This window comes from Lemur catta, chromosome 1, assembly GCF_020740605.2.
Source record: "Lemur catta isolate mLemCat1 chromosome 1, mLemCat1.pri, whole genome shotgun sequence".
Taxonomy (NCBI): domain Eukaryota; kingdom Metazoa; phylum Chordata; class Mammalia; order Primates; family Lemuridae; genus Lemur; species Lemur catta.
The window spans coordinates 119,675,093-119,701,851 of record NC_059128.1 but is presented as its reverse complement, the minus strand read 5'-3'; the positions used below and the strand labels follow the sequence as shown (position 1 = coordinate 119,701,851).

The following is a 26,759-nucleotide window of genomic DNA, read 5'->3' as shown; positions in this document are numbered from 1 at the left end:
GGGCTGCTGGTGGGTGAGGCCGTAGTACGTGGTCGTCCGCATCTTCCACCCCCCTGCATCAAGCCCGTGCTCTTTGCTCAGACAGACCTTGCACTGGCCACAGCTCGCCCACTGCTGGGGTCTCTGTGCTGCCTCCAGCTGGCCCTGGGACCCGACTGCAGACAGCAGGGGCTGTGGCGGAGATGCCACTGCCTCTGTCTCCCCTGGACTGACCTGTCTGACCTCTGACCTCTGGTCCTGTCTGCCATAGTCTGGGCATGTCTGTGTGACGTCTGCTGTATGGACACCTCTTGTCACCTCTTGTATATTTACACCTGGGGCCAGGTGGCACCTGGCACATGTTACACCTGCTTACACCTGGTTTACACCTGAAATCCTGGAGATCACCCTGTCTGGGGCTCAGCTGTAGCCAAGGTCACTTGGACCATGTTGGGGCCTATCTGGTTCTTGTCTGAAATGTTATTTGAGACTGTCCTTTTCTCCTGTTTGTCACATCAGGGCCATATTTGGGGCTTGTCTGAGGGCTGGGACCCACGGTCCCTGTGTGGACTGAGACAGGCCTTAAGTACATTCAGATCATCACACCTGGGGCACAGTCTGGGTCACACCTGGTCCACATCTGGGATATTACAAAGATTCTATTAATATTTAAATCCTATCTGGGGTCCAACCGTGGGGCATGCTGAGCTCATGTCAGACCATTTCAGGTCAAACTCAGACCATGTTGTGTCATTTAGGGTTTGTCATGTGTGCTGTGGCTGTGTCGGGACCTGTTAACATATCGGGGTCAGGTCACATGTCTGAGATCCCTGTCAGGAGGCGTCAGAGAGTTCTAGGGCAGACAGGGTGTCCTAGGTTCTTATGAAGGTGTTTTGTAGGGTGTTGAGCTATGTTCAGGTGCTGCAGACATGTTGAATCATGTAGGAGCCATGTCAAGGCATGGTGGGGTGCGCTGCGCCGTGTTAGGGTGTGTGTTGCTCTAGTGTCTGCTGCAGCCTGGTCTGGGGATCCCTCCCTTCCCCCGTCCCCTCTGCTCTGTCCGCCCTTGGCCCCCTTCCTGCTATGCTGGGCTTGGAGGGGGAAGTGCAAACCCCTCCACTCCCACCCCAAGCCCCTCCCCTCCCCCTCCCTGTCCCTGATTGTCCTCATTCTTGTCAGCCGCCGTTGTACGGAAGGACGATATCTTCTTCAGCTTCCTGAAGCCATGGCTGGGTGAGTAACTGCAGGTGAATGGGGCTGGGGACAGCCTTGTGGGGCCAGGAGAAGGTGCTGCCTTTGTTCACTGCCCTTGGCTGCCCTACTAGGGGATGGGCTTCTGCTAAGTGCTGGTGACAAGTGGAGCCGCCACCGTCGCTTGCTGACACCAGCCTTCCATTTCAACATCCTGAAGCCCTATGTGAAGATTTTCAATGACAGTGTGAGCATAATGCACGTAAGTCCCTCGACACTGGGGTCTTAGCTGGAGCCTTGGGGTAGAGGGACCACAGACAGGTCTGATCTGGAGTTTTGGCTCTGCTGGGAGGCCTAGGGTCATTGCTCTTCCTCTCTGAGCCTTGGCTTCCTCATCTGTAAAATGGGAATAATAATTTCTACTTAAAAGGAGGTCAAGATGATGTAATGCAGTCCTGTCCCTGGCACATAGTAGGTATTCAGACAGTGTCGGTTTCTATGTTTCTCTCATAAAAATCCTGTAAGCTAAAGAGAGAAATGAGGAAGATTACATAGCAGCTACTGCTGCACACAAACCACTTCCAAACTCATTGGTTTAATCAACATGCTTATGATTGCTAACAAGTCTACAGGATAGTGGGCTAGTTCTTGTGGATGTGGAAGGGGTCACTCGGGGTGTGTGATCAGCTGCGGGTCAGGTGGCAGCTTTGCTGATCCTGGCTCAGTCTCTCACCTGTGTGGGGCTCGGCCAGCATGAGGCTGATCTAGGATGGCCTCAGCTGGGACAGCTGGACTTTCCTCCACGCAAGTCTCTCCCTCCAGAAGGGATCCCAGGGCTGTTCACATGGCAGGGACAGGGCTCCAAGGACTGAGAGGAGGCTGCAATGCCTCTTGGAGTTTATGCTTATTAGAGTTATTATGTCATCATTTTCCACATCGTATTGGCCAAAAGAAAAGTCAAAAATCCAGCACAGAATCAAAGGGTGGTGGGTAAAATAGGCTTCATCTCTTAAGGGAAGTTGCTGAAAAATCACACTGCAAAGGGTGTAGGCAGAGGGAGAAGTGGAGAATTGGGGTTACGGATTTTTGTATGTATTTTGTATTTTTATTTCAGATTACTACGGGGGTACAAACATTTTGGTTAGAAAAATTGCTTTAGTACCATTTGAGTCAAAGTTGTAAGTGTGTCGCTCACCCAGATAGTGTGCATTGTACCCGCTGGGTGTGGATTTACCGATCACCCACTGCCCCCTTCCACCCGCTGGATTTCTGATGAATATTATTTCCATACGTGCACGTAAGTGTGGATCGATTAGTTCCAATTTAATGGTGAGTACATGTGGTGTTTCCTTGTCCATTCTTGTGATAATTCACTTAGAAGAATGGTTTCCAGGTGGGATACGGATTTTTTGAACTGCCTAGGATTTTTTTTTCCTTGCTTGCAAGGTTATAAGTTAGCGTGTTACTGTTCCATGGATTTTGCCACAAGACATGAGACTCCAGGGTCAGAGACAAAGGGAAGTTGACTACTCACGGCACAACAGCACGTGCTTCCTCTTGGTTTGCCTCCTTTTTCCAAGCCACCCAAATCCCTTGTGGGGGACACAGGTGGGATTCTATCGATGCCTGTTCCTGGAGTCTACTGCATTACAGGGGAGGGGCACTAGGTTTAGGGAACCTGATTTTATAGCAAATAGAAGTAAGCCTAATATGTGTCCACGGGGAATCATTACCTTATCCCTCAAGGTTCTTGTCTGCAATCACAAGGTTGAGAAATGACCCAGGTTAAGAACATCAGGGCCTTGCATTCTTGGTGTGCCCAGCAAGGATGCTCAGGGCCCATGGAAGACTGCTTCTATCAACATAGGGATATTTTTGCAGTCAATTTATAATAATAAAGATGACGAAAACCAATATTTTTGAGCACTCACTATGTGGCAGAAATGATTCCTTGTGCTGATTTGCCAATTCCATGATATAAATTGTCCGATTTAATTTTAATGCTCCTGTGAGTTAGAGTTTCTTTTCACCCCATTACAGATGAGGAAACTGATGGCCAGAAAGATTGGAGGGGTTGCCCAAGTCTACCCATGTAGTAAGTCCTGGGGTGGTGGAGCAGGGATTCTAACCTGGTTTACCTGGCACCAAATCAGGTCAACTTAAATTTTCCTGAAGATTTGACAGGTGGGACCTAAGGGACACCAATGAGTTGCCCAAGGGCACACAGAGCACAGGATGCAGAGCTGAAACGTGAACTTGGGTCTCTTGTTCCCAGCCATGGGGTCTTCATCTGCTAATAGTAAAAGCTTCTGCTTTCACCCAAGCCAGGTCCTCCCTGGAGATGGGTACCTGGGGCAGAGGACCAAGAGGCTGGTTCTGAATGTGTCCATCCTGATGTGTGGGGTTGGGGAGGGGCTCCAAAGAGCCAAGGCCCAGCTCCCCCAGCTCTGTGACCTTCTCTGCAGGCCAAGTGGCAGCGCCTGGCCTCAGAGGGCAGTGCCCATCTGGACATGTTTGAGCACATCAGCCTCATGACCTTGGACTGTCTGCAGAAATGCATCTTCAGCTTCGACAGCAATTGTCAGGGGTGAGTCCTTTCCCAGGGTGTGGGATCTTGAGCCGTGGACCCAAGGGGGTAAGGAGGGGAGGGAGAACTGAGGAGAACAACCACAATAGCTGTTCTGGAACAGGTACGTCATCGTTGTGCTTTGAAGCACAGGAAGCGTAGGTAGAAATGTTCGAATGAAGGCAGGGAGGCTGGGATGAGTAGAGTATGTGCAGCAGACAGTAGAGGTGACTTTGTATGCAGGAGGCTGGGGTGGGGGCTGGGCCAAGTACCAGGTAGAATCTGATAACATCGGAGCTGTGTGCACAGTTTTGGAAAGGAGAAGGTGTGGGCCTGGATACTGGGCAGGAGACAGAGGGGAAGAGGGGCGTGATGTCCAAGCTATGCTCTGGCTGCCTAGTGGCACCTGGGCAGGTGACAGAGGTGGATGCAGGCAGGCAAAGAACAGAGTTTGGAGAGTCAAGTCTCATGGCCGATGCCATCTGTGTATCTGTGGGTCCATCTGTTTCTGGAGACTCCATTTTCTGATGGGAGGTAGATCCTGGCTGCTGGTGAGAAATGCTCCTGGGTTTCAGGTGTGTTAAGTTGTTTCCTCCCCATTCCCTCATCCTGCAGGAAGCCCAGTGAATATGTTCCCACCATCCTGTAGCTCAGTGCCCTCATAGAAAAAAGGAGCCAGAACATCCTCTTGCACGAGGACTTCCTGTATTATCTCACCTGTGATGGGCAGCGCTTCCACAAGGCCTGCCGCCTGGTGCATGACTTCAAAGATGCCATCATCCAGGAGCGACGCCGCACCCTTCCCAATCAGGGTGTTGATGACTTCCTCAAGGCCAAAGCCAAGACCAAGACTTTGGACTTCATCGATGTTCTCCTACTGAGCAAGGTGGGCTTCCTGGGATCTGAACTCCAGAGATAGAATGGGGAGCTTCATGTCAAATGTCAAATCCAAGAACTTGGACTTGATCCAGCGGGCACTGGGGAGCATGGAAATTATTTGAGTCAAGAAGGGATCCATTTCCTAATTCCTCCTAGGGCAATGAAAAGTTTTCACCTGTAAGTGCACCAGAATTTGCACCACAGTAGAGAGACCCACACATTATGAACCTTGGAGCTCATAGAGAACAGCTGGCACATCTGTGCCTTCATCCTTCCAGAGATGGAGAGAGACCTTTGTTCTGGAGTATAAACTACTCCCCAGTGAGAAGGCAATGAGTATGGGTTTATAAGCCAAATGCCTTCAAGGGAGATAGCATTCTCTATGTTTACCACCCTTGAATGTGAGCAAATATCTTTGGAGCAACACTTAATTTCTAAGCTCCAACGCAAATTGTCCTTTAAACATCCTGAAACCCAGGTTGCCGGCAACTTTTCCCCCAAAAGTCCTCATTATACAGAAACATGAAAATATTCATGGATCACTGATTCCTTCCACCAGGGATAAAAGAGGAGGCCAGGCAGTGACGGAGGAAGCCCATCAGGTTAGGGCTCTGGCAATGGTGTCCAGGGAGTTCTAGGAGTGCAGGGTGGGTTTGGGTTCCTGGAAGGAGGATGCATCTTCAGAGATTGTCTCAGGTTAGACCCAGGAGCCTCAGAGCTAGTGTGATTTGGGTGGTTTTGTTTTCTCTCCAGGATGAAGATGGAAAGCAGTTGTCAGATGAGGACATAAGAGCGGAGGCTGATACCTTCATGTTTGGGGGTGAGGGTCCCAGTGTGAGGACAGGGGTCTCTCCATCCCAGGGATGCAGTGGGTGGACCCTGATCACTCCATCCCTCCCATACTCTGGTGCTGAAGCAGCTCAGAGACCCAGGTCAACCTTCTTGCCACTCAGGCCATGACACCACGGCCAGTGGTCTCTCCTGGGTCCTGCACAACCTTGCAAGGCACCCAGAATACCAGGAGCGCTGCCGGCAGGAGGTGCGAGAGCTGCTGAGGGATCGCGTGCCTACAGAGATTGAATGGTGAGTGCAGGTCCTCATGGCCTGTTCCTGAGCCCCTCTCATTGGCTCTGCTGCCAGGTGGGGAGGAGAGAAGTTGTATTTATTGATTCTACCAGTATTTCTTATTGGTAATAGGAGCAGATCCAGAGACAGGACTTGGGACCCAGTTGGCTATCAGGGGAAAGACTGCAGGTTTTGGGGAGAGAAAGACTGGGGTTGCTGAGAGAATTAGTAACGATGTGTGAGGGCTTATGATGCCACTTAGCACGTTTTCCTTAATGAACTTCGTCTCCACTCCCATTCTTTTCTCCATGAAACACCATTCCTTTAAACAGCTTCACTCACTGAGTGTTTGCTCCTCTGTGCCCTAATTCCTACCCGACTGTCCAGGCCAGGGATTCCCAAAGGAGACCCAGAGGTAAAAGTCATCCATCTCCTGTCCAGAACACCTGTGTCACTCGTCCACTCAGCCTCCATGTAGCAAACACTCCCGTGCTGCCTTCCCACCCCCAGTTCTGTGCCCAGCACTTTTTTGTGCTCTGGAAACCTGGGAAGGACCCAGCCCAGGGATCTGCCTTTGAGGTTCTCCCAGTCTGCTGGGGGAACAGTCCCACGTGAGGACATTCCCAGCCCACAAGAGCGTGAATAGAGTTGAGAGTAAGAGAAGCAGGACTGGGGGTTAAAAAAGTGTCTCAGCTGAGTCCCTGAATGATGGTCAGTAGATATTTGGGTGCAATTGGGAAACAGTGCTCAAGGTCAAGGAGATGGGCTGGGCAAAGGTGTGGGGAGAGACAAGACAAAGACAGAGGGAGAGAGGAGTTTTAGTGGTCAACTTTACCCCAAGGGTAATGGGGAGCCAGGGGTGGTGTTTGAGCAGGGGAGGGAGAGGTCAGATCTGGGTACCAGAAAGCTCTTTCTAGGGCTAGTGTGGACAGGATATTGGAGGGGACACGCTGTGGAATGAGGGTTCAGAGGGGAAGTTCTGAGGTCTGAACCAGGCCAAGGATGGGGGGATGCAATGGAAGCACTGGACTAGACAGGTGTTTGGAGGTGGTGTCCTCCCCTCCAAGCCTTTGCTCAGCACAGCATTTTCTGTGAGGCAAAGAAACATTTTCGTGCATTTAAAGCCAGGATTTCATGAAAAATTATGCACTTGGTAAAAAATGTGTCCAGAAGAGTTTAGGATAAAAATAAACCTACTTCTTAAGCCGCACCCTAGTAGTGACTATGGCCAGTGGTTTCCTGTGTGTCCTTCCAGAAAACGGCTAACCCGATGCCCACATTTATGTGAACACACACTCTCTTCTTCTGTACAAATGGGAGTATTTAAGACTGACACAGGTCTGCACATTAACAATATACTGTGAGGTTGTTTCTTTTTCTCAAAATATGAGCTTTGGAAAATTAGGTGATTTTTAAATTGTTTTTTTGATTTTATTTGATACATTTTAATTTTATATATTTATGTACTATAATGTGATATTATGATATATGTGTACAATGTGGAAGAATAGAATTCAGCTAATGAACATATCTGTCCGCTCATATACTTTTCATTTTTGTGGTGGTAACATTTGAAATGTACTCTCTTAGCAATTTTGAAAAATACAACGCATTATTGTTAAGTGTCCTCACCATGCTATGCCATAGATTTTTTCTTTTTCTTTTTTTATTTATACATAATAATTGTACAAATTCATGGAGTACATGTTATATTTTGATAAAAGCATACAACATATAATAATAAAATCAGGGTAATTGGGACATGATTCATCTGAAACATTTATCATTGCTTTATGTTGGAAGCATTTGAAAACTTCTAGCTATTCTGAAATACAATAAATTGTTGTTAACTATAGTTGCTCTATTGCACTACTGAACACTAGAACTTTTTCCTTCTATTTAACAGAATTACCCCTTCACCAACACCTCTTCATTACCCCTTCCCACCACCCTTACCACTCTCTAGTATCCACCTCCTTGAGATCACCTCACTACCTCCTTGAGATCAATTTTTTTAGGTCCCATGTATGAGTGTGGAAATGCAGTATTTGTCTTTCTGTGCCTGGTTTATTTCACTTAAAATAATGTCCTCCAGATCTATCCATGTTTCTGCAAATGACAAAATTTCCTTCTTTTTCATGGCTAAATAATATTCTATTGTGTACATACACCACATCTTTTTTATCCATTTGTCCCTTGATAAACACTTAAGATGATTCCACATTTTAGCCATTGTGAATAATGCTGCAATAAACACTGAAGTGCAAATATCTTCTGGTTACATTTTACAACTTTACCTCACCTAAGCGAGGTTTAGAGGCATGCCCTTCTCCTCTACAATGCTCACCATGTTTGTGACCATTAGTTGTGAGTTTGCCCCCCCAACCCCATAATCCCTGGAGAATATTACTATGCCGTAGATTTTAAAAGCGTATTCCTCCCATCTTACTGAAACTTGTACCCTATCATCAACATCTTCCTGTTCCTTTTCTCTCTCCCTCCTCTGGTAACAACCATTGTCTTCTCTGTTTCTATGATATCTATGTTATCTATTTTAGGTCAGACAGGTAAGTGAGATCACATGGTATTTGTCTCCTCATGACTGGTTTATTTCACTTGGCATAATGTCCTCCAGGTTGACCCATGGCATCACAAATGATAGAATTTCTTTCTTTTTGAAGGCTGGGTGGTATTCCATTTTGTATATATTCACCCACATGAAAAATGAACTTTGAATTACAAAACCAAATGAGAACAAGCTCTTCCAGTACTAAATGAGACATTACAGAAAACACTAGGGTTATCATTCACATTCCTCCCACCCCCCTGAATCCCCTCCATTTCTCCCAAGGGGTGTCTAGAGATACCAATTGGTCACCTATCTGTTTATCTATCCATCTACCTACCTATTAGTCATGTCTTTATATATCCATATGGTTTCTACCTTTTGGTGTATATGTATATGTGTGTGTGTGTGTGTGTGTGTGTGTGTGTGTGTGTGTGTGCAACTTGGTTTTATCCACTCAACAGTGTGGATAAAACCCCACAGTACATTGTTAATGTGCAGACCTGTGTCAGTCTTAGATACTCCCATTTGTACGGAAGAAGAGAGTGTGTTCACATAAATGTGGGCATTGGGTTCGCCATTTTCAGGACGGACACACAGGAATATAGCTATTTCCTGCTGAAACTGCATAACATTCCATATTTTATTCAGTGCACCCCCACGTTGAAGACACTTAAGTAAACATTCGCAGTTATAATAGATGTTGCCAATTTTCTTCCCAGTCTCCGTACTGAGTTACCTCCCATCCTGTAGTGTGATAGGACTACTGATCCTCATCTCTTCCTTTAGTGTAGCTGTATAGTAGTGAATTGTGCGGGTGTACCATAATTTATCTAAACATCTTCCCAATGGTGTATACTTGCATTGTTTCCAACCTTTTGCTGAATTAAACATGGTGCAGTCGGCATGTGTACAGTCACCATTGTTTCAAGTGGGAGCATCTCTGAAGAACAGATTCCAAGATGTGCAATTGGTGAATCAAAGACCATTGAAATGCACAATTTTATTTATTGCAAATCCATTCCTATTACCTGAGTTTGATAGTATCAGCTTTCCCGTAACCTCAACAATACTATTATTGTATTATTGAATTTTAAATCTTTGTCAATATTTATATTTCTTCTTTTAATAGACATTTCTTTAAATAACAGTGAGATTGAAGATGCCTTGCACGTGTTGATAAGTCATTTGTTTTCACTTTATGGAAGTGATCATGTTATATGTTTTGTTCTTTTTCTTTGGGTTCATTATTTTTCATATTTACTTATAGGCATGTGTATCAAAATTAATCTTTTTTCTGTCTTGTGTGGCAAAAACTTGCCTTTTGATTTGAGGAGGAGGTTAATTTTGGTTAATTTTTATGACGGCAAATTTGTCTATATTATATTTTACAGCCAGCCTACCCATCCATTTCCTAAGGGGTTGTGGGACTTCTTTTACGAGATGCGAAGTTTTCAATTATTTACACGGCTGTCTCTATCTGTTCCATGGGTCTATTCTGCTGTTTTTGCAGCAGTGCCACACTATTTTTTATTACAGTGACTTTATAATAGGTCTTAGTATCTGGTAGAATAACTTCCCCCTCTTTAATATTTTATTTTCAGATTGACCTACCCCTTCATGATCCTTTATGCTTCCAGAAAAATTTTAGAGTAAGCTTATCAAGTTCTAAAAAGTCAGATAGACTTTAATCTGACTTGAATATATTTCATTGGTTGAGTTCAATATATGATTGATTTGTGGGAAACATAACTTCATAATATTGACACATCCTCTCTCATAGTATGAAATGGATATTCACCTATTCAAATAATCTTTAGTCTTTTAACAGAGTTTAGAATATTTGCTTAGAGATCTTATGCATGTTTGTTAAACCAACCCTTAGACACTTTTGTTGCTATAGTGAAGTGTATCTTTTAATTGGATTGAAGGAAATTTATCAGTTTATCTGGAATATAGAGATTTCAGGTTTCTTAAGTTTAATCCAGGTGTTTTATATTAATATTATTAACATCTTTTCTTGTGTTATCTTTTCCAGCTGGTTATTTCTACATAGAGAAACTCATGATATGGCATATAAATTTTGCACCTAATAAGAATAGTAAATGCTAATATCAAGAGGAAAAATATGAATCATTTAGTAAAAGCACTTGGAACAATTGGGAAGCTATCTGGAAATGTCCAGATGAGTCACATATTTGATATTTTTTAAAAAAGAAGAATCTTAAAAGCTCTAGTTGAAACCATGGGTAAATTCTGTTATAGCTCCAGAGTAGAAATAACCTATTTTGATACAAATCCCAGGAGAGATACAAGAAGAGAATGAGATAATGTTCAATGACAAAAGATACACAGTAGTGTGCATAGTACAATAGTATGAAAACTACAGTATAGTTATATAGCATGCTACTGTATAATTTCTTAAAGATGCTTAGGGGATAGCTTTAGAAAGATACATTAAAAATGGTAACCTAGGCAACCAGTGGGGTGGCATTGGGCCAAAGGGGTGGGTGACGTAGAGTTTTCAAATTTTGAACTAGTTAAGTGTATTGGGTCCTGCCATTTTATTATTTTTTATTTTTGTGTTTTGATTACATAAGATTCAATGCCTTATTTTTGAGATCAGGGATCAGGTAAAAATGTCTTCACTCACCATTTCTATGTAATAGTGATGATAATAACTTCAAAGTATTAGAATAAGCTGATCAGCTGTTTCTTTTTTTTTCCAAATTATTTTTTTTATTTCAGCATATTATGGGGGTACAAAAGTTTAGGTTACATATATTGCCCCTGCCCCCACCCCCGGAAACACAGTTTCAAGCATGCTCATCCCCCAGACAGTGCACATTGCACTCACTATGTGTGTATACACCCATCCCCTCCTCCCAACATCTGTCTGACACCCGATTAATGTTATTCCTAAATGTGCTCTTAGGTGATGGTCAGTGAAACCAATTTGATGATGAGTACATGTGGTGCTTATTTTTCCATTCCTGGGATACTTCACTTAGTAGAATGGGTTCCAGCTGTATCCAGGAAAATACAAGAGGTGCTAGATCACCATTGTTTCTTATAGCTGAGTAGTACTCCATGGTACACATATGCCACATTTTATTAATCCACTCATGTATTGATGGGCACTTGGGTTGTTTCCACATCTTTGCAATTATGAAATGTGCTGCTATAAACATTCAGGTGCAGATGTCTTTTTTATAGAATGTCTTTTGTTCTTTTGGGTAGATGCCCAATAATGGGATTGCTGGATCAAATGGTAGGAGTACTTGTATCTGTTTAAGGTATCCCCATATTGCTTTCCGCAGAGGTTGCACTAGTTTGCATTCCCACCAGCAGTGTATGAGTGTTCCTGTCTCTCCGCATCCACTCCAACATTTATTGTTTTGGGACTTTTTGATAAAGGCCATTCTCACTGCAGAAAAGTGATATCTCATGTGGTTTTGATTTGCATTTCCCTGATGATTAGGGATGTTGAGCATTTTTTCATATGTTTGTTAGCCATTCTTATCTTATTTTGAAAAATTTCTATTCATGTAGTTTGCCCACTTTTTGATAGGATTGTTTGATTCTTTCTTACTGATTTTCCTGAGTTCCAAATAGATTCCTGTTATCAGTCCTTTATCGGATGTGTAGTATGCGAAAATTTTTTCCCATTCTGTAGGTTATCTGTTTATTCTCGTGACTGTTTCTTTGGCTGTGCAGAAGCTTTTTAATTTAATCAAGTCCCATTTATTTATTTTTGTTGTTGCTGTGATTGCCTTTGGGGTCTTCTTCATAAATTCGTTGCCTAGGGCAAAGTCTAGAAGAGTATTTCCATCATTTTCCTCCAGAATTCTTACAGTTTCACACCTTAGGTTTAAGTCTGTTACCCTCTGTGATTTGATTTTTGTGAGGGGTGAAAGGTGTGGGTCCTGTTTCAGTCTTCTACATGTGGCTATCCAGTTTTCCCAGCACCGTTTATTGAATAAGGATTCTTTTCCCCAGTGTATGTTTTTGTCTGTTTTGTCAAAGATTAGATGGCTATATGAGGATGGTTTTATATCTGGATTCTCAGTTATGCTCCATTGCTCTGTGTCCCTGTTCTTGTGCCAATACCAAGCTGTTTTAATAACCACAGCCTTGTAGTATAGTTTGAAGTCTGTTAAATTAATACCTCCCATTTTGTTCTTATTGCCTAAAATTGCTTTTGCTAATCAGGGTCTTCTCTGGTTTCATACAAAGTGTAAAATTATTTTTTCCATATTGTGAAAAATGATGTTGGTAATTTAATAGGGGCTGCATTGAATCTATAGATCACTTTGGGTAGTATAGACATTTTAACAATGTTGATTCTTCCAATCCATGAGCATGGTATGGTTTTCCACTGGTTTACGTGCTCTGCTATCTCCTTCCTCAGTGTTTCATAGTTGTCCCTGTAGAAGTCTTTTACCTCCTTAGTTAAATATATTCCTAGGTACTTTATTTTCTTTGTTGCTATTGCGAAGGGTATTGAGTCTTTGATTTGGTTCTCAGTTTGACTATTATTGGCATATATGAATACCTCTGATTTGTGTGTATTGATTTTGTATCCTGAGACTCTACTGAATTCAATTATCAGTTCCAGGAGTCTCTTGGTTGAATCCATGGGGTTTTCTAGTTATAATATCATATCATCAGCAAAGAGTGAGAGTTTGATCTCTTCTGTCCCCATTTGCACGCACTTGATTCTGCTCTGTTGCCTGATGGCTCTCTCAAGGACTTCCAGCACTATGTTCAATAGCAGTAGGGACAGTGGGCAGCTATGTCTGGTTCCAGTTCTAAGTGGGAAGGCTTTCAATTTTTCCCCATTCAGTATGATGTTGGCTGTGGGTTTGTCATATATGGCTTGTATCATTTTTAGGTAAGTCCCGTCTAAGCCTATTTTGTTAAGCGTTCTTATCATAAAAGGGTGTTGAATTTTTTCAAGTGCTTTTCCTGTGTCTATTGAGAGGATCATATGGTCTTTGTTTTCACTTCTATTTATGTGGTGAATTACATTTATAGATTTGCGTATGTTGTACCATTGCTGCGTCTCTGCAATGAAGCCCACTTGGTCATAATGGATTATTTTCTTGATAAGCACCTGGATTTGGTTGGCTAGGATTTTATTAAGAATTTTTGCATCTATATTCATAAGGGATATTGGTCTGTAGTTTTCTTTGTTTGTTGCATCCTTTCTTGGTTTTGGTATCAGAGTTATGTTTGCTTCATAAAATGTGTTAGGGAGGGCTCTGTTCTTCTTGATGTTGTGGAATAACTTTTGTACGATACACACCAGTTCTACTTTATATGCATGGTAAAATTTGGGTGTGAAACCATCTAGTCCAGGACTTTTCTTTTTAGGAAGATTTTTTATTGCTGTTTAGATTTCAGTTGTTGATATTGGTCTGTTCATGAATTCTATTTCTTCCTGGTTGAGCCTAGGGAGGCTGTGTGTTTCTAAAAATTTGTCTGTTTCCTCCACATTTTCCAGTTTGTGTGCATAAAGGTTTTTGTAGAATTCATAGATGATGATATCTTGTATCTCTGTGGCATCAGCTGTAATTTCTCCTTTCATGTTCCTGATGGAGCTTATTAGAAATCTTTCTTTTCTGCTCTTAGTTAGTCTAGCCAAAGGCATGTCAATTTTGTTTATCTTTTCAAAGAACCTACTTTTTGTTTTATTAATCTTCCTTATAGTTTTCTTATTGTCAATTTCATTTAGTTCTGATTTGATCTTATTAATTTCACTTCTTCTGCTGGGTTTGGGGTCAGTCTGTCCTTCTTTCTCCAGCTCTTTGAGTTGATTCATTAGGAAGTCTATTTTGGATCTTTCTGTCTTTTGGATATAGGCATTTATGGAAATAAACTTTCCTCTCAGGACTGCTTTAGTTGTGTCCCATAGATTTTCAAAATTTGTGTCTCCTTTGTCATTTCATTCAAAGAATCGTTTGATTTCCATCTTGATTTCTTCATTTATGAAATAATCATTCAGAAGAAGGTTGTTTAGCTTCCATGTCTTTGAGTAGAAATGATATTTTCTGTTATGGTTGATTTCTACTTTTATTCCACTGTGATCTGAAAAGATACATGGTACAATTCCTTTTTTTTTTTAATTTTTTAAGACATGCTTTGTGTCCTAGCATATGGTCAATCTTAGAGAATGTCCCATGAGCTGATGAGAAGAACGTATATTCAGTGAATTTTGGATAGAATGTCCTGTAAATGTCAGTCAGGCCCCTTTGTTCTAGCATTCTGTTTAAGTCCATTATTTCTTTGTTTATTTTCTGTTTGGAGGATCTGTCCTGTGCTGTCAGCAGGGTGTTGAAGTCTCCGGCTATTATGGTGTTTCTGCTTATCATTTAGTTTAGATCAAGTAGGGTTTGCTTTATGAATCTGGGTGCACCTACGTTGGGTGCATACATATTAAGTATAGTTATGTCTTCTTGTTGAACTTTAGCCTTCACCATTATATAGTGACCATTTTTGTCTTTCATTACTTTTGTTGATTTAAAAACTAAGTTATCTGAAATCAAAACCAACACGCCAGCCTTCTTTTGGCTTCCATTTGCTTGAAATATCGATTTCCACCCATTTATTTTCAGTCTAAATGCATCCTTGCAGGTTAGATGTCTTTCCTGGAGATAGCAGATACTTGGCTTGTATTTTTTATCCATTGGGCCAGCCTATGTCTCTTGAGTGGGGAGTTCAAGCCATTCACATTTATTGAGACAACTGATAGGTGGGGCAGATTTCTGTTCATCCTGTTGGGTAGAACTTCATTGCTATGTTTCTCTCTTGAGCCATTGTGGTATCTGGCCTTTGATCTTTAGCTTTTGAGTGCTTTTACATTCGTGAGTGTTTCTTGTGCTGGTCCGTGTGCAACTCTGTTTTGAGTACTTCTTGGAGGGCTGGTCTTGTCTTGGTGAATTCCCAGTCTTTGTTTATCTAAGAGTGTCTTAATTTCTCCTTTGTATACAAAACTTACCTTTTCTGGGTACAAGATTCTAGGCTGAATATTATTCTGTTTCAGAAGAGTGAGGATGGGGCCCCAGTCTCTTCTTGCTTATGAGGTTTCAGTTGAGAAACCTGGCATTATTCCGATGGGCTTTCCTTTGTGTGTTACTTGTTTCTTTCACCTTACAGCCTGAAGAAGGGCCTCTTTAGTGGATCAGTCTGATGACTGCATGACGTGGTGTCTTCCTATTTGCAATGAATCTCCCAGGGGTCCTTTGGGCTTCTTGTACCTGTATATCTAGATTTTTAGCAAGGCCTGGGAAATTTTCCTCAATTATATCTTCAAATAGCTTATCCAACCCTTGCATATTATTATCTTCTTCACCCTCAGGAGTGCCGATCACTCTCACGTTAGGCTTCTTCACATAACCCCACATTTCTTGCAGACTTTGGTCTTTTCTCTTATTTCTTTGCTCTATCTCTGTGACTGACTTCTTTAATTGGAAGGTGTTATCTTCACTCTCTGAGATTCTTTCTTCTGTTTGATCTACCCTGCGCTTGAGGCTTTCCACCGTGTTTTGTAGTTCCCTGAATAAATTCTTGATTTCCAGGAGTTCCGTTTGATTTTTCTTTAATAATTCAATTTCTTTAGTGAACTTTTCTTCCAAGTCCTGGATTTATTTTGTGGTTTCTTTGTGTTGGTTATCCACTTTTTTCTTGCATATCATTGAGCTTTCTGACAATCCATGTTTGAAATTCTTCTTCTGTCATTTTAGTGTTCTGAATTTGGTTAATGTCCATTGCTAGAGAGCTGGTGTTCCTCTTTGGGGTGTGTTTTCCATTTGATTCTTCATACTTCCAGAGTTCTTTTGCTGAGTCCTTCCCATCTGGATCAGTCATTGCTTCCCACCTTTCTGGTTTGTTTGGAAAGTAACATGCCCTGTGTAGGCTCTGGTCCAGCAGATGCTGTAGGGGCAAGGCAGTTCACAGCTGCTGCCTAACAGCCTGGATGTGTGCACTTCTATGCTTGCTTGCTCTGTCACTAGGGGAAGCCGCTAATGTCTTGTTCAGGGTTCTTCTACCACAGTTGGGAGGCTGATCCTGGTTTGAGGAGTCATTTGGGGAGCCTGTTTTGGTCCCTTGCCAGGGTTGCTGTTCTCTGGCCACAGATCACACTGTTGGCAGCCAACCAGAGGCAGAAATCCAGCCAGAGGATTTTGATCCCACCAGATGACCAAAACTAGTCTGATGAGTAACGTCACTGGGCTGTCAACTTGATCTGTGCCAAGGCCCCACGGATTCATGCTAGTTGCAGAGAAAGAGTGGCTTTTCTTGTCTCTCCCTACCTCCAGAGGTGGCGCCTACCACTTTCGGTACAAAAGATGCTGGCTAGGGGGAGGGGGTGGTGCCACAATCCACCCAGTGCCTGCAAGTCCCATGGGCGAGTGCCCCCCCACCACAGCTCCTGTAAGTCCTGCGGGGCTTCAGCCTCCCATGACTGGGGAAACACTCAGAGTTCACACATCAAAACTGGTCTGGCTAGTGGACCATAGGTCGTGTAAGGGCGGAGCTTGTCACAGGAGTCCCCAGGCTGGGGGAAGGGAGACGCCCGACACCATATCACTCTGCAGCAGCTGGGTTGTGAACCCTGAAAATGGCGACCACCTGCCCTTAGAGTGCTAGCACTGGGGGCAACTATTCAGGGGTTGGCAGGTGCCAGGTCGGGGGGCTGAGTCACCAGGATGCCCCCTTGTCTCTTTTATGTTGCCCTCTCACAATCTCATGCCTGTCCAGCAGGAGCTCTCTCTCTTTCTGACCCACCCTGAGTGGGCCTATTAGCCTGAGGCAGTTTCCAGGTTAGAGTCCCCTATTTAGCGTTCACCTCCATTGATCTGGACCCACTGAGTGGTAGAGGCAATTTACCTGTCTCCTAACTGCCTCCAGTGGTAGCCCAAACCAGTCCCTCCCCCACCCAGTGCAGTCCTGGCACAGAGCTCGGGGAGTTCAAGATGCTTCCTGCTATTGTCTCCTCTCCACAGAGCTACACATCTCCCATGGTGATTTTGCACCGACTTCAGGCAGATCCCTGTCTGAGTGGGTGTGGAGATCAGTGGGGAAGCAAGGCATTCTCCGGTGGGACTGATCCCACCTCACTGGCTGGCGAGGTGGGCGCAGCTGTCCCACATTCTACTCTCTATTATTTGTCTCACACTCTCCAAATTTGGCGATCTTATCTCCCACTCACCTTTTCTTTTTCCTGCTTTTTCTCTCCCACACTGATTTTCCATCAATTCACAACGCTATTCTTGTGGAGGAGCAATACACTCATGTGTAGCAGAGAGAGATCTATGCCTCCTGCTCTGGGAGCAGGAATCCAGGAGGTTACCTCCACTCTGCCATTTTTTTCCAGGTCCTACCATTTTAAATAGGCACTGGAAAACAAGTGGGCAAAGAATTCTTCCACTTACTGGATCTTCAAAGTTTATGAAAGGTATCCAGTGGAATCTCTGTTTTTTCTAAGAATAAAATCACTATCTGCCAAAATGATACATTTACTCCAACATTTCAAATTGTGTTACTCTCCTTTTTTCTTGTCTAATTGCATTTGCCAGTATCTCTAGTGCAATAAGAAATAAGAGTAAAACATTGATTCTGTGTATTTTGTTTCTTATTCATTTGTATTTTGAATTTGCTTTCTTGCCATAAAAAAGTTTTTATGCACATTTGTTAACATTTTGCAGTTGGTTTTTAGATGCTGTGTTTTCCTCAGAACAATCTTTTAAAAATAACTAGCTAAATTTCCTCAGGTACTTTTCTCATTCTCTGCTTTTCTGATTTTTTTTTTTTTTTTTTTTTTTTTTTTTGCTTTTCTAATTCTCAAATATTTGATTCCTATGGAACTTACTTTGTTATAGGGAGAAAAGATATTAGGAAACACAGTGGCTGGAGGATTCTATTTGTTTTTGCTCCCTAGCTAGACATTAATGATTATTGGGGGGGGGGGTTCCACAGGGATGCCCTGGCCCGGCTGCCCTTCCTGACCATGTGCATTAAGGAGAGTCTGCACCTGCATCCTCCAGTCCCAACGGTCTCCCGATGCTGCACCCAGGATGTTGTGCTCCCAGATGGCCGGGTCATCCCCAAAGGTGCCCACAGTAACAGGGGGAGGAGGCTCCTGGGCAGGAACAGGGGCCTATCAGGCAGTGGGACCCTGTCCTGACTGCTCCCTCATCTCCCACAGGTGTCATCTGCCTTATCAATACTTTAGGGACCCATCACAACCCAGCTGTGTGGCCAGACCCTGAGGTGCTGACTCCCCCAACACCACCATTTTTACCCATTCCAGGGATCCTGGTGGGGCAGGGCTTTGACAGGGAAATCCGAGATCACTTCTTTCCCTGACTATCAGACACCCTCATCTGTCTCTCCAAGGCTGGCTGTCCTGGGAGACCCACCCAACAACCCTGTCTCCCTCTCGCCCCCGGGTGTATGACCCCTCCCGCTTCAACCCAGAAAACACCAAGGAGTGGTCACCTCTGCCTTTAGTTCCTTTCTCTGCAGGGCCCAGGTAAGGGTAGGGTGTTTCCCAGGCAGGGATGGGGTGCGGGATGCGTGCAGGGTCTGGGCATGACAGTGGCAAAAGTTGGGGGGAAGGGGAGCTACAGATAGTCACAGTTTCAGCTTTCCTTCCTCCTCGCTCCCGAGGTTAAGGGCTAAGGTCCTTAGAATGGGATCCCTGCTAGGGGACTCTTCCCTGGCTGCTGTTGTGAGTCCAGGGCTGCAGTCTGGGGCAGGCCCTGGGGTTATGCAAGCCCACATTGTGCGTGTGTGTGTGTGTGTGTGTGTGTGTGTGTGTGTGTGTGTGTGTGTGTGTGTGTGTGTGTGTGTGTAGGGGAGGAGGGTCAGAGGTGGGTGGGGTCCTGGGCATACTTAGCTCCTCACTCTGCCCCTCAAGGTGATGTGGGTGGAGGTGGGGGACCCAGGCCAGGTTCCAGGCGCGATGGGGCCTGGATGGGGGTCCTGGGTGAATTCAGAGTCCCCACCTCTGCTCCCAGGAACTGCATCGGGCAGACCTTCGCCATGACCGAGATGAAGGTGGTCCTGGTGCTCACGCTGCTGCGCTTCCGCGTCCTGCCTGACCGGAAGGTGGAGATGATCCTGCAAGCCGAGGGTGGCCTCTGGCTGCGGCTGGAGCCACTGGAGGCAAGCCAGCAGTGACCCCTCTACCCCTTCCATCTGCCTTTGCAGATTCCTGGAAATAAACCTGTGCTGTCACTTCTGCCTGAGCCTAGCCAACAGCCAGCAGGGATGCTTGGGGACTGTAGGGACCCAGGGGGTGGGCCTGGGTGGGTGGAGCCAGGCTGGGGTCTCTCAGCTGGACACCCTGACCGCCTCTCTGGCTTAGCACAGTGCTCCTGTGCCAATCGCTGGTTCTCTCAGAGTCCAAGTATGGACTTTACTCTGCAGGCGATAGGGAGCCATGGGAGGTGTTTGAGCAGTAGAGGGACCAGGTTAAGGACAAATTTAAGGGGCAAGATTGAGGCTCTTAGATAAAAAGATGAATTCATAGAGGCAGATCCCTTTATCTAGTGAGTGACCCCCAGACAGAGCCCCCTGACCGGCCCAGAACACACCGTGGGAGGCCTTCAGCTTCCACCCTGGCAGCCTCTCTGAGATTGTTAGTTCCCTTCCTGCTCTTGTCAATGTCCCACCCCTGTGTCTGCCCCTCCCAGGTGGTCCCGTCCACGACCCCTTCCCTACCTTCAAGGAGCCCCTCCCTTGCCTCTTCTGGGCCCCTGATGCTGCCCGCGCAGCCTGGAGAACACACACTGACTGAGCCCACCCAGGAGCTCCCACAGGACTGTCAGGGGAGGCTCCTCTCCACCCTCTGGTTCCTCCTTCGTTCCCATCATAGGCCTCCCGGGCCCATCTTGGGGTGGGGTGGGGGCAGTGCCATCCCCTTTGAGTGTTGAGATTCAAAGCCAGACCACTGGACACAAATACCAACCCCACAAGCGTGGGATCTGGAGCCTGACTGCTTGGGCTCAAGTCTGGACTGTGCTATGTGACTGAGGCAAGTTAATGTCCCTCTCTGTGCCTCCATTTCCTCAACCATATAATGGGGACAACACTACCTACCTCAGGATTGTCCTGAGGGCTAAATACAAAGGACTCAGAGCTGTGTCTAGTGCACAGTTAATGCTCAGTAAATGTGGCCTTATCACTGCCTCTCTCAGAAAGTCTGTTGAAGCATGCTGCCTTTCAAGGTAGTTGTTACTGCCATAACTTTTAAGAGCGTGCCTTGGAACTCGGACACAGGTACTGTGAGATTTGTGCTCAATCAGGCCTTTCCCCTCCAGGGCTGTGCATACAGGAAGCAGTTATTTCTGAGAGTGATGGAGCCCCTGAAGGTGCCAGGAGGTGGAGAATGAGAGTAACCTCAGTTAATGTCTCAAAATATTGCCCCGCTACAGACATTGATCTCTTCATAGCCTAAGGGGCTCTGCACCACTGAGCCCTGCTGAGTCCTCCGATCTCTCCAGCTGCACTCAGCCACCCTGGACTGGCCCCTTTTCTCCTAATAGATTATCTTTCCTTGTCCGGGGGCCAGTGCGTTGCCTTTGCACCTTTGGCAAAGATCCGTTGCCTGTACTTACATGAGTCTATTTTCTGTGCTTCCTATTCTGTTGCACTGTCTTTCACCAACACCATGACATCTGGACGACTGTAGCTTTACACTGTCTTGAAGTTGGACAGTGTCAGTCCTCCAACTTCGTTCTACTCTTTCAAGATGGTATTGGCTAATGTGGGTCTTTTGTCTCTCCATATGAATTTTAGAATTAGTTTGTTGGTATCCACAAAATGACTTTCTTGAGATTTCTGTTGGGGCTGTATTGAATCTATAGATGAGGTTGGGAAGAACTCACGTTCTGACAATATTGAGTTTTCCTCCTTTACGAGAAACGCTCAAGGAGCACTGCGGAGCCTTGGTTGGCTGCTCGCACTGCCGTGCCCAGTGACCGGGATCTGGTGCAGAGCGCCCCTCATCATGGGAAACCGGGCGCCAAGGGAAGAGGTGGCCTCCCCGTCACCCGTCACGCAAAGCAGGTTCTTGGGGAACCTGGTGCTAACCCATTCCTAGACGACCCACTTTTGGGTCAGCACTTCGTTCCCAGCACAGCAGCTCCCCTGGCGGGATCTATGGAAACTCAGCCCTTGACACAAGGGTTTGTCCTGCTGCCTCCGTGTGTGTCTCTGCACCCACCCATCCATCCTTCTCTCTGCCCCCCGGGGCTCGAGAGTACATGCCCTAGGAGGACACGCTGACACTGCAGCACAATAGTGTGAAACACACTTGGAGGGAACAGGCATGGCTATCTTATTATGGGCTATTTGTTACGTGTGATAGTGGGATGGTGGTTGTATCTTTCAAAGAAAGTGTCACGTGTCAGAGGTCCATACTGAAGTCATTATGGGTTAAGTAATACAGTGCTTGGGATTTTCCTATCAATACTATAGCCAATTCATGGCAGGGTTATAGATGAAACAGAATTGGTTTAATGTTTACAACTATTGAAGCTGAGACATCAAAAATCATGTTTTTCTTCTACTTTTGTGTCTATTGGAAATTTCCACATAAAATGGAATCAATGCAACTTATCTATTATTATGTTAGATGCATACATACCAATGTAAGCGAATTTTAAAAATATTATCAAGTGCATAAAGCAAAAAATATGAACTCTGTAGTGCAATTCCATTTGAGCACATTAAAAATATATGTACATAAAACTATCATGTATGATCCAGTAAGGATGGACACATGTCATTTGTCAAAATCCACAGAATGTACGGTGCAAAAAGTGAACCCTAATGTAAACCGTGGAACTTGGTTAATAATAATGTATCAATACTGGTTCACCAATTTTAACACATGCACCACACTAATGCAAGATGTAAATAATAAGAAAACTCTTATTTACAGGGATGAGGGGGTCTGTGGGAAATCTCTATGCTTTCTGGTCAATATTTCTACAAATGTAAAATTTCTCTAATAAACAAGTCCATTCGTTTAAAAATTTTAAAATAATTTTAAAACATATGTGCACATAGAAAGCAATGTGTAGCTTATAAGAACATATACAAAAAGTACACATACGTTCAGTATGTTAGAATGTCTGTCCAAAAAAAATGAAGGGAAATGGATTGAAAGAAAGGTGATCAATAAACAAAATAAGAAAGGATCTTTTGCAACCCATGGTCATCAAACACCACGAACTGGAGATATCATGGACTCAAACCTCTGCACCTGAAATCTACCAGAAAATGAGACAAAAATATTTTTACAAATAGCTTCAGCCACTTTGCTAACAAGAGTTACTGAAATCCTTGTCTCCAGGACAGGACCACCCACAGTTTCTCTGCGTAGTGTTATCAGGGCATTGTCTCCCAAGTATTCCCCCAGCAGGGGTCAGCCTGGAGCTTGGAGGACAGGGAATCACCTGGACAATGAGGAACTTCACAGGAATGAGGACGAAGGAACCCACATGGGAAGACTGCACTTAAGACCTGGGGGAAAAAGTCTCTGACCACCCACTCGCCCTCCCCAGAAGTCACGCACCAGCATCAGCTCCCTTCTGTCCCTCACCCTCCCAGCACTTGGCGTCCTCTCTCCCTGCTACACAGCTCTCCCTTTTCTCCCCTCCCCTCCACCCTCCTGGCTCCATCCCCTCCCTCAGGGACCCCTCCCCACACTCCTTCTCTGCACCCACTCCCCTCTGGCTTCCAGAGAGAATGTTCTGAAACATACACAAGCCATAGAGTCATCAGACCCAGGGCTCCAACCCCAGCTCCCACTGTGTGACTTTGGAGAAAGAACTTTCCAGCTCTGGGCGTCTTCTGCCCAACTGCAAGAATGGCGGTAACCAGAGAACCGCCTTCGGAGAGTCCACGAGGATTCAGGTAAAGGGCTCAGGGTTCACCTAACAAATGGAATTGTCATTGATTCTGATACGGTTTTCGGTCTTCTGAGCTGGTTGGTTTTCATCCTTCGGTACCAGATGTCACTAACTGACCCCATTCTAAACTCAGGGGCTCTGACCCCAGCAGGGCCCTGAGGACCTCTGGTAATGTCACAACAGTTTCCCCAGGGGCTGATCCAACTGTCACCCTCTCCCCAAGCCCCTGCCTCACCCCTGCGGTCTGCCTTCCCACCTCCTGCTGGGTAGAGCACCCAGGGCTCTCGGGGCTGGGCTTCCCCATCTCCTCTGACAGGTGACAGAGCTCTGCCACTCTGGTCTCACTGAGGATGGCCCACACACAGGCGCTGAGCAAACATCTCACAGCACGGGGACGTGCCCAGCTCCGCCCTGCCTTCCCCACATCTTCCCACCCAGGCTAGCAGGGACACAACAGCGAAGGCAAAATACACCCAGCACAGGGTTTCCCGACCTCAGCACTGGTGACATTTGGGGCTGGGACATTATGGTGGGGGCTGCCCTGTGCATTGTCTGACATTTAGCAGCATCCTTGGCTTCAAGCCACTAGATGCCAGAAGAACCCCACCCCAAGTTGTGACAACCAAAGTGTCTCCAGACATGACCAAATGTCCCCTGAGGGCCAGAATCATGTCCGGTTGGAAACCGATGACCTATAAGCTGCAGTGGGCACCTGGGCTGGCTGAACAACCAGGAACCAGACAGGCAAACAGAGAAGACCGCAGCCAGCCACCTGAGGCTGAGGACTCCCTCTCTTCCCCTCTTCTCCCCAGCCCTGCACCCCATCTCCAGGCTGGACAGCTGTACCCACAGCTCTCTGATTCTGCCTCGTACCCTCTCACTCCCGGTCCCTCTCCACCGGCCAGAAGGAGAAGGCAGGAAAGCACCCCTGTCTGATGCTCTCGGGGGCGCCTGCAGGCAGGTGTAGGTAGGGGCCAGACCAAGGGCCTCTTGGTTCAGATGCTGTGCGCTTTATACCTGCTGTGGCCTTCCCGGCAGGACATTCCCATGGGCCTCTCCAGGAAGCCAACCTGGAAGGGCTGTCCTCTGGGTCTGGAGAGGCCGGGAGGGGACCCAGGGGGCCTTCAGGGACCTGCAGCCCAACTCCCTCCTCCAGCACACAGCAAGGGCTCCCTGTCGCCTCTTCCTGCCCAAAGAGCCCCGGCCCCTGCGGAGGTTGAGGAGCTCCCAGTCTTGGGGGATACAGACCTGGATTCAGAAGCCTCCAGCCCCTTGCAATTGCGGCAGGGTCAAAGGGAGGACAGGAGAGGGGGGAGCCCAGAGTGGGACTCCAGGACTCAGCCCTGAGACAAGAGCAGCTGGAAGGCTTCCCAGAATAAGGGTAGCTTGGAGCTGGGTGTGTTGGAAAGTGGTTTCTCTCAAGCAATGTAAGTGTTCGGTGTCTTCTGCTCAAACTGGACAGCCCTGCCTCTCTTCTTGGTTAACTTCTACCCCATCTCTCTTGTCCTGGTGATCCAAGCCAGAGAGTTTGACATCAGTGGCGCGCCTCCCTGTGATATAATAAAAAATAAACATTGGCTCTGTCAGTGGAAAAGAATCCAAACTCTGTAATTTAAAGAGGCTTATTCTAAGCCAAGTATGTGCAACCGTGACCCAGACAGCCACACCGAAGAAGCCTTGAGCAAGTGATCCTGCTGTGGTTGGGTTACAGTTTGGTTTTGTACATTTTAGGGAGAAAGGGATATCATGTAAAATCATAAATCAGTACATGGAAGCTGTACACTGGTTTGGCCTGAAAAGGCAAGACATCTGGAAGCAGAGGCTTACAGGTTATGGGCGGGGGGGCGTTAAGGATTCTTTGATTTGCAATTGTTTAAAGAAATGAAGCTTTGTCTAAAGGCTTGGAGTGTTTTAAGTTAAGAAAGTCCATTAATCAAAGACAAGCCACTGGACATGTACTGAGACGCAAGTCACCTGCGAAGTAATTTGATGATGGCAGATGTGGTTTAACCTTTGTCTTAAATGGCCTTAGGCCTGTTAATGACTTAGCATCCTGTTGTTACAAAGAGTAACTCCAGAAGGGATGGGCATAACTAGGCACGTGTGACCTCCCTTCCCCTCATGGCTACAACTCAGCTTTACAGTTTCTCTGGAGTCCCCTTGGCCAAGAGGGGGTCCATTCAGTCATCTGGGGGGGCTTAAGATTTTATTTTAGTTCACAGTTCTGTAATAAAATAAATTAAAAAAATATCAAGACCAACCAAACTCGTTATGCCAAAGGGAAAGTTAAGTCTGGACATTGAGTCATGAGTCATGTGACACTGCTGTCCCTTTCCCAAATACATGACTGCTGCTTCCCAACTTGGTATTCAGGTATTTTACATTAGTCAGATCCCCCCAAACAAACGAACAAACAAAACCCCACAAGGCCCCACGTGTCTCTGGATGACTGCCCTCACAAACTGTTCATAAGTCAATTCTTCACTTAGCCCCTAAACCTTTCAAGACATGTGTCCTCCCATAAACAAAGAGATGTCAACTGTAAGCTTAGCTCTGGAGCTAAGTCTGACCCCTTGTTCAGGGAACTAAAATGTGTTCAATTTCACACTGGCAATGTTGATGACAAGCTTCTTCTCCCAGGTGCAGAGCAAAGATAGGATGAGATCAATCGTCAGGAAGGAAGGAAGGTGTTTTCAGGAGTCCGAGTAGAGGCGGGACCCAGATATATAAAAGAGAACTCAAACTTGGCTTTGTGATTGGTGTCACTGTTGTTATTTTTTTTAACACAGGGTCTCACTATGTTGTCCAAGCTAGAGTTTAGTGGCTATTCACAAGTGAGATCAGAGCACACTACAGCCCAAAACTCTTGCCTCAGCCTCCCAAGTAGCTGGGACTACAGGTGCACCACTGTGCCTGAGCTAGTTGGCTTTTAACTGGAAGGTATGTGCCCATGCAAATGAACCAAAATTTCAGATTCTAAGGTCTGTAGGGTACAAGGTGCAGAAAACAAAACCCAGAGCCTGCCAGACTAGAAAAATGTAAAACGAGATCCTTCTCCCTATAAGGCAAGAACACTCGATGTAAGGAGACACCAGACAAGCATATCCCCCTAGAAGGAAAAGTGACTATCAAACTTTTGTACAAGCAGAGGGATGAAAAAATTACCAAAGAGAATTTAGAACTACAAATATAGGTTTCTGGACTAAATTAATGCTTTCTTGCCAGTCCAAAAATCTTAAGCTAAGTACTTAAGTTAATCACAAACCCCTTATGATATTCTAGAAGACTGGCTAAAGCAAAGAAAAATCTCTCTGGAGATTTGAGGCCCAATATCCAAATCAGGCTTCAAAGAAATCCTATAAATCTTTGGTTCCCAGCCCCTGCGCTGCAGACGGGTACCGGTGAGTGGCCTGTTAGGAACCAGACCACACAGCAGGAGGCGAGCAGCGGGTGAGTAAGTGAAGCTCCATCTGTATTCATCTGCATCTCCATCTGTATGAACAGGATGGGTTTTCTAAACAGGACAAAGTCACTTCCCATGGGTACAGGGATAGCAGTTAAGGTCCAGGGCCAGGGATCCTTCCAT

The 26,759-nt window shown here is 45.5% G+C and overlaps 1 protein-coding gene and 1 pseudogene across 3 annotated transcripts in view; one reads left to right on the top strand and one right to left on the bottom strand.

Moving 5' to 3' along the window:
• The first annotated feature begins 1,161 nt into the window (after positions 1–1,161).
• Positions 1,162–19,490, top strand: LOC123639069 (annotated as a pseudogene).
• LOC123638873 (paired amphipathic helix protein Sin3b-like) overlaps positions 18,209–26,759 on the bottom strand; it is a 31,255-nt gene continuing 22,704 nt past the window's right edge. For 2 of the 3 annotated variants that reach the window (XM_045552682.1, XM_045552702.1), the window contains one exon: positions 18,209–24,723. In XM_045552682.1, coding sequence (XP_045408638.1) covers positions 24,661–24,723 — 63 coding nt within the window. In that variant the 3' untranslated portion in view covers positions 18,209–24,660. The other variant, XM_045552687.1, reaches the window with a different exon arrangement.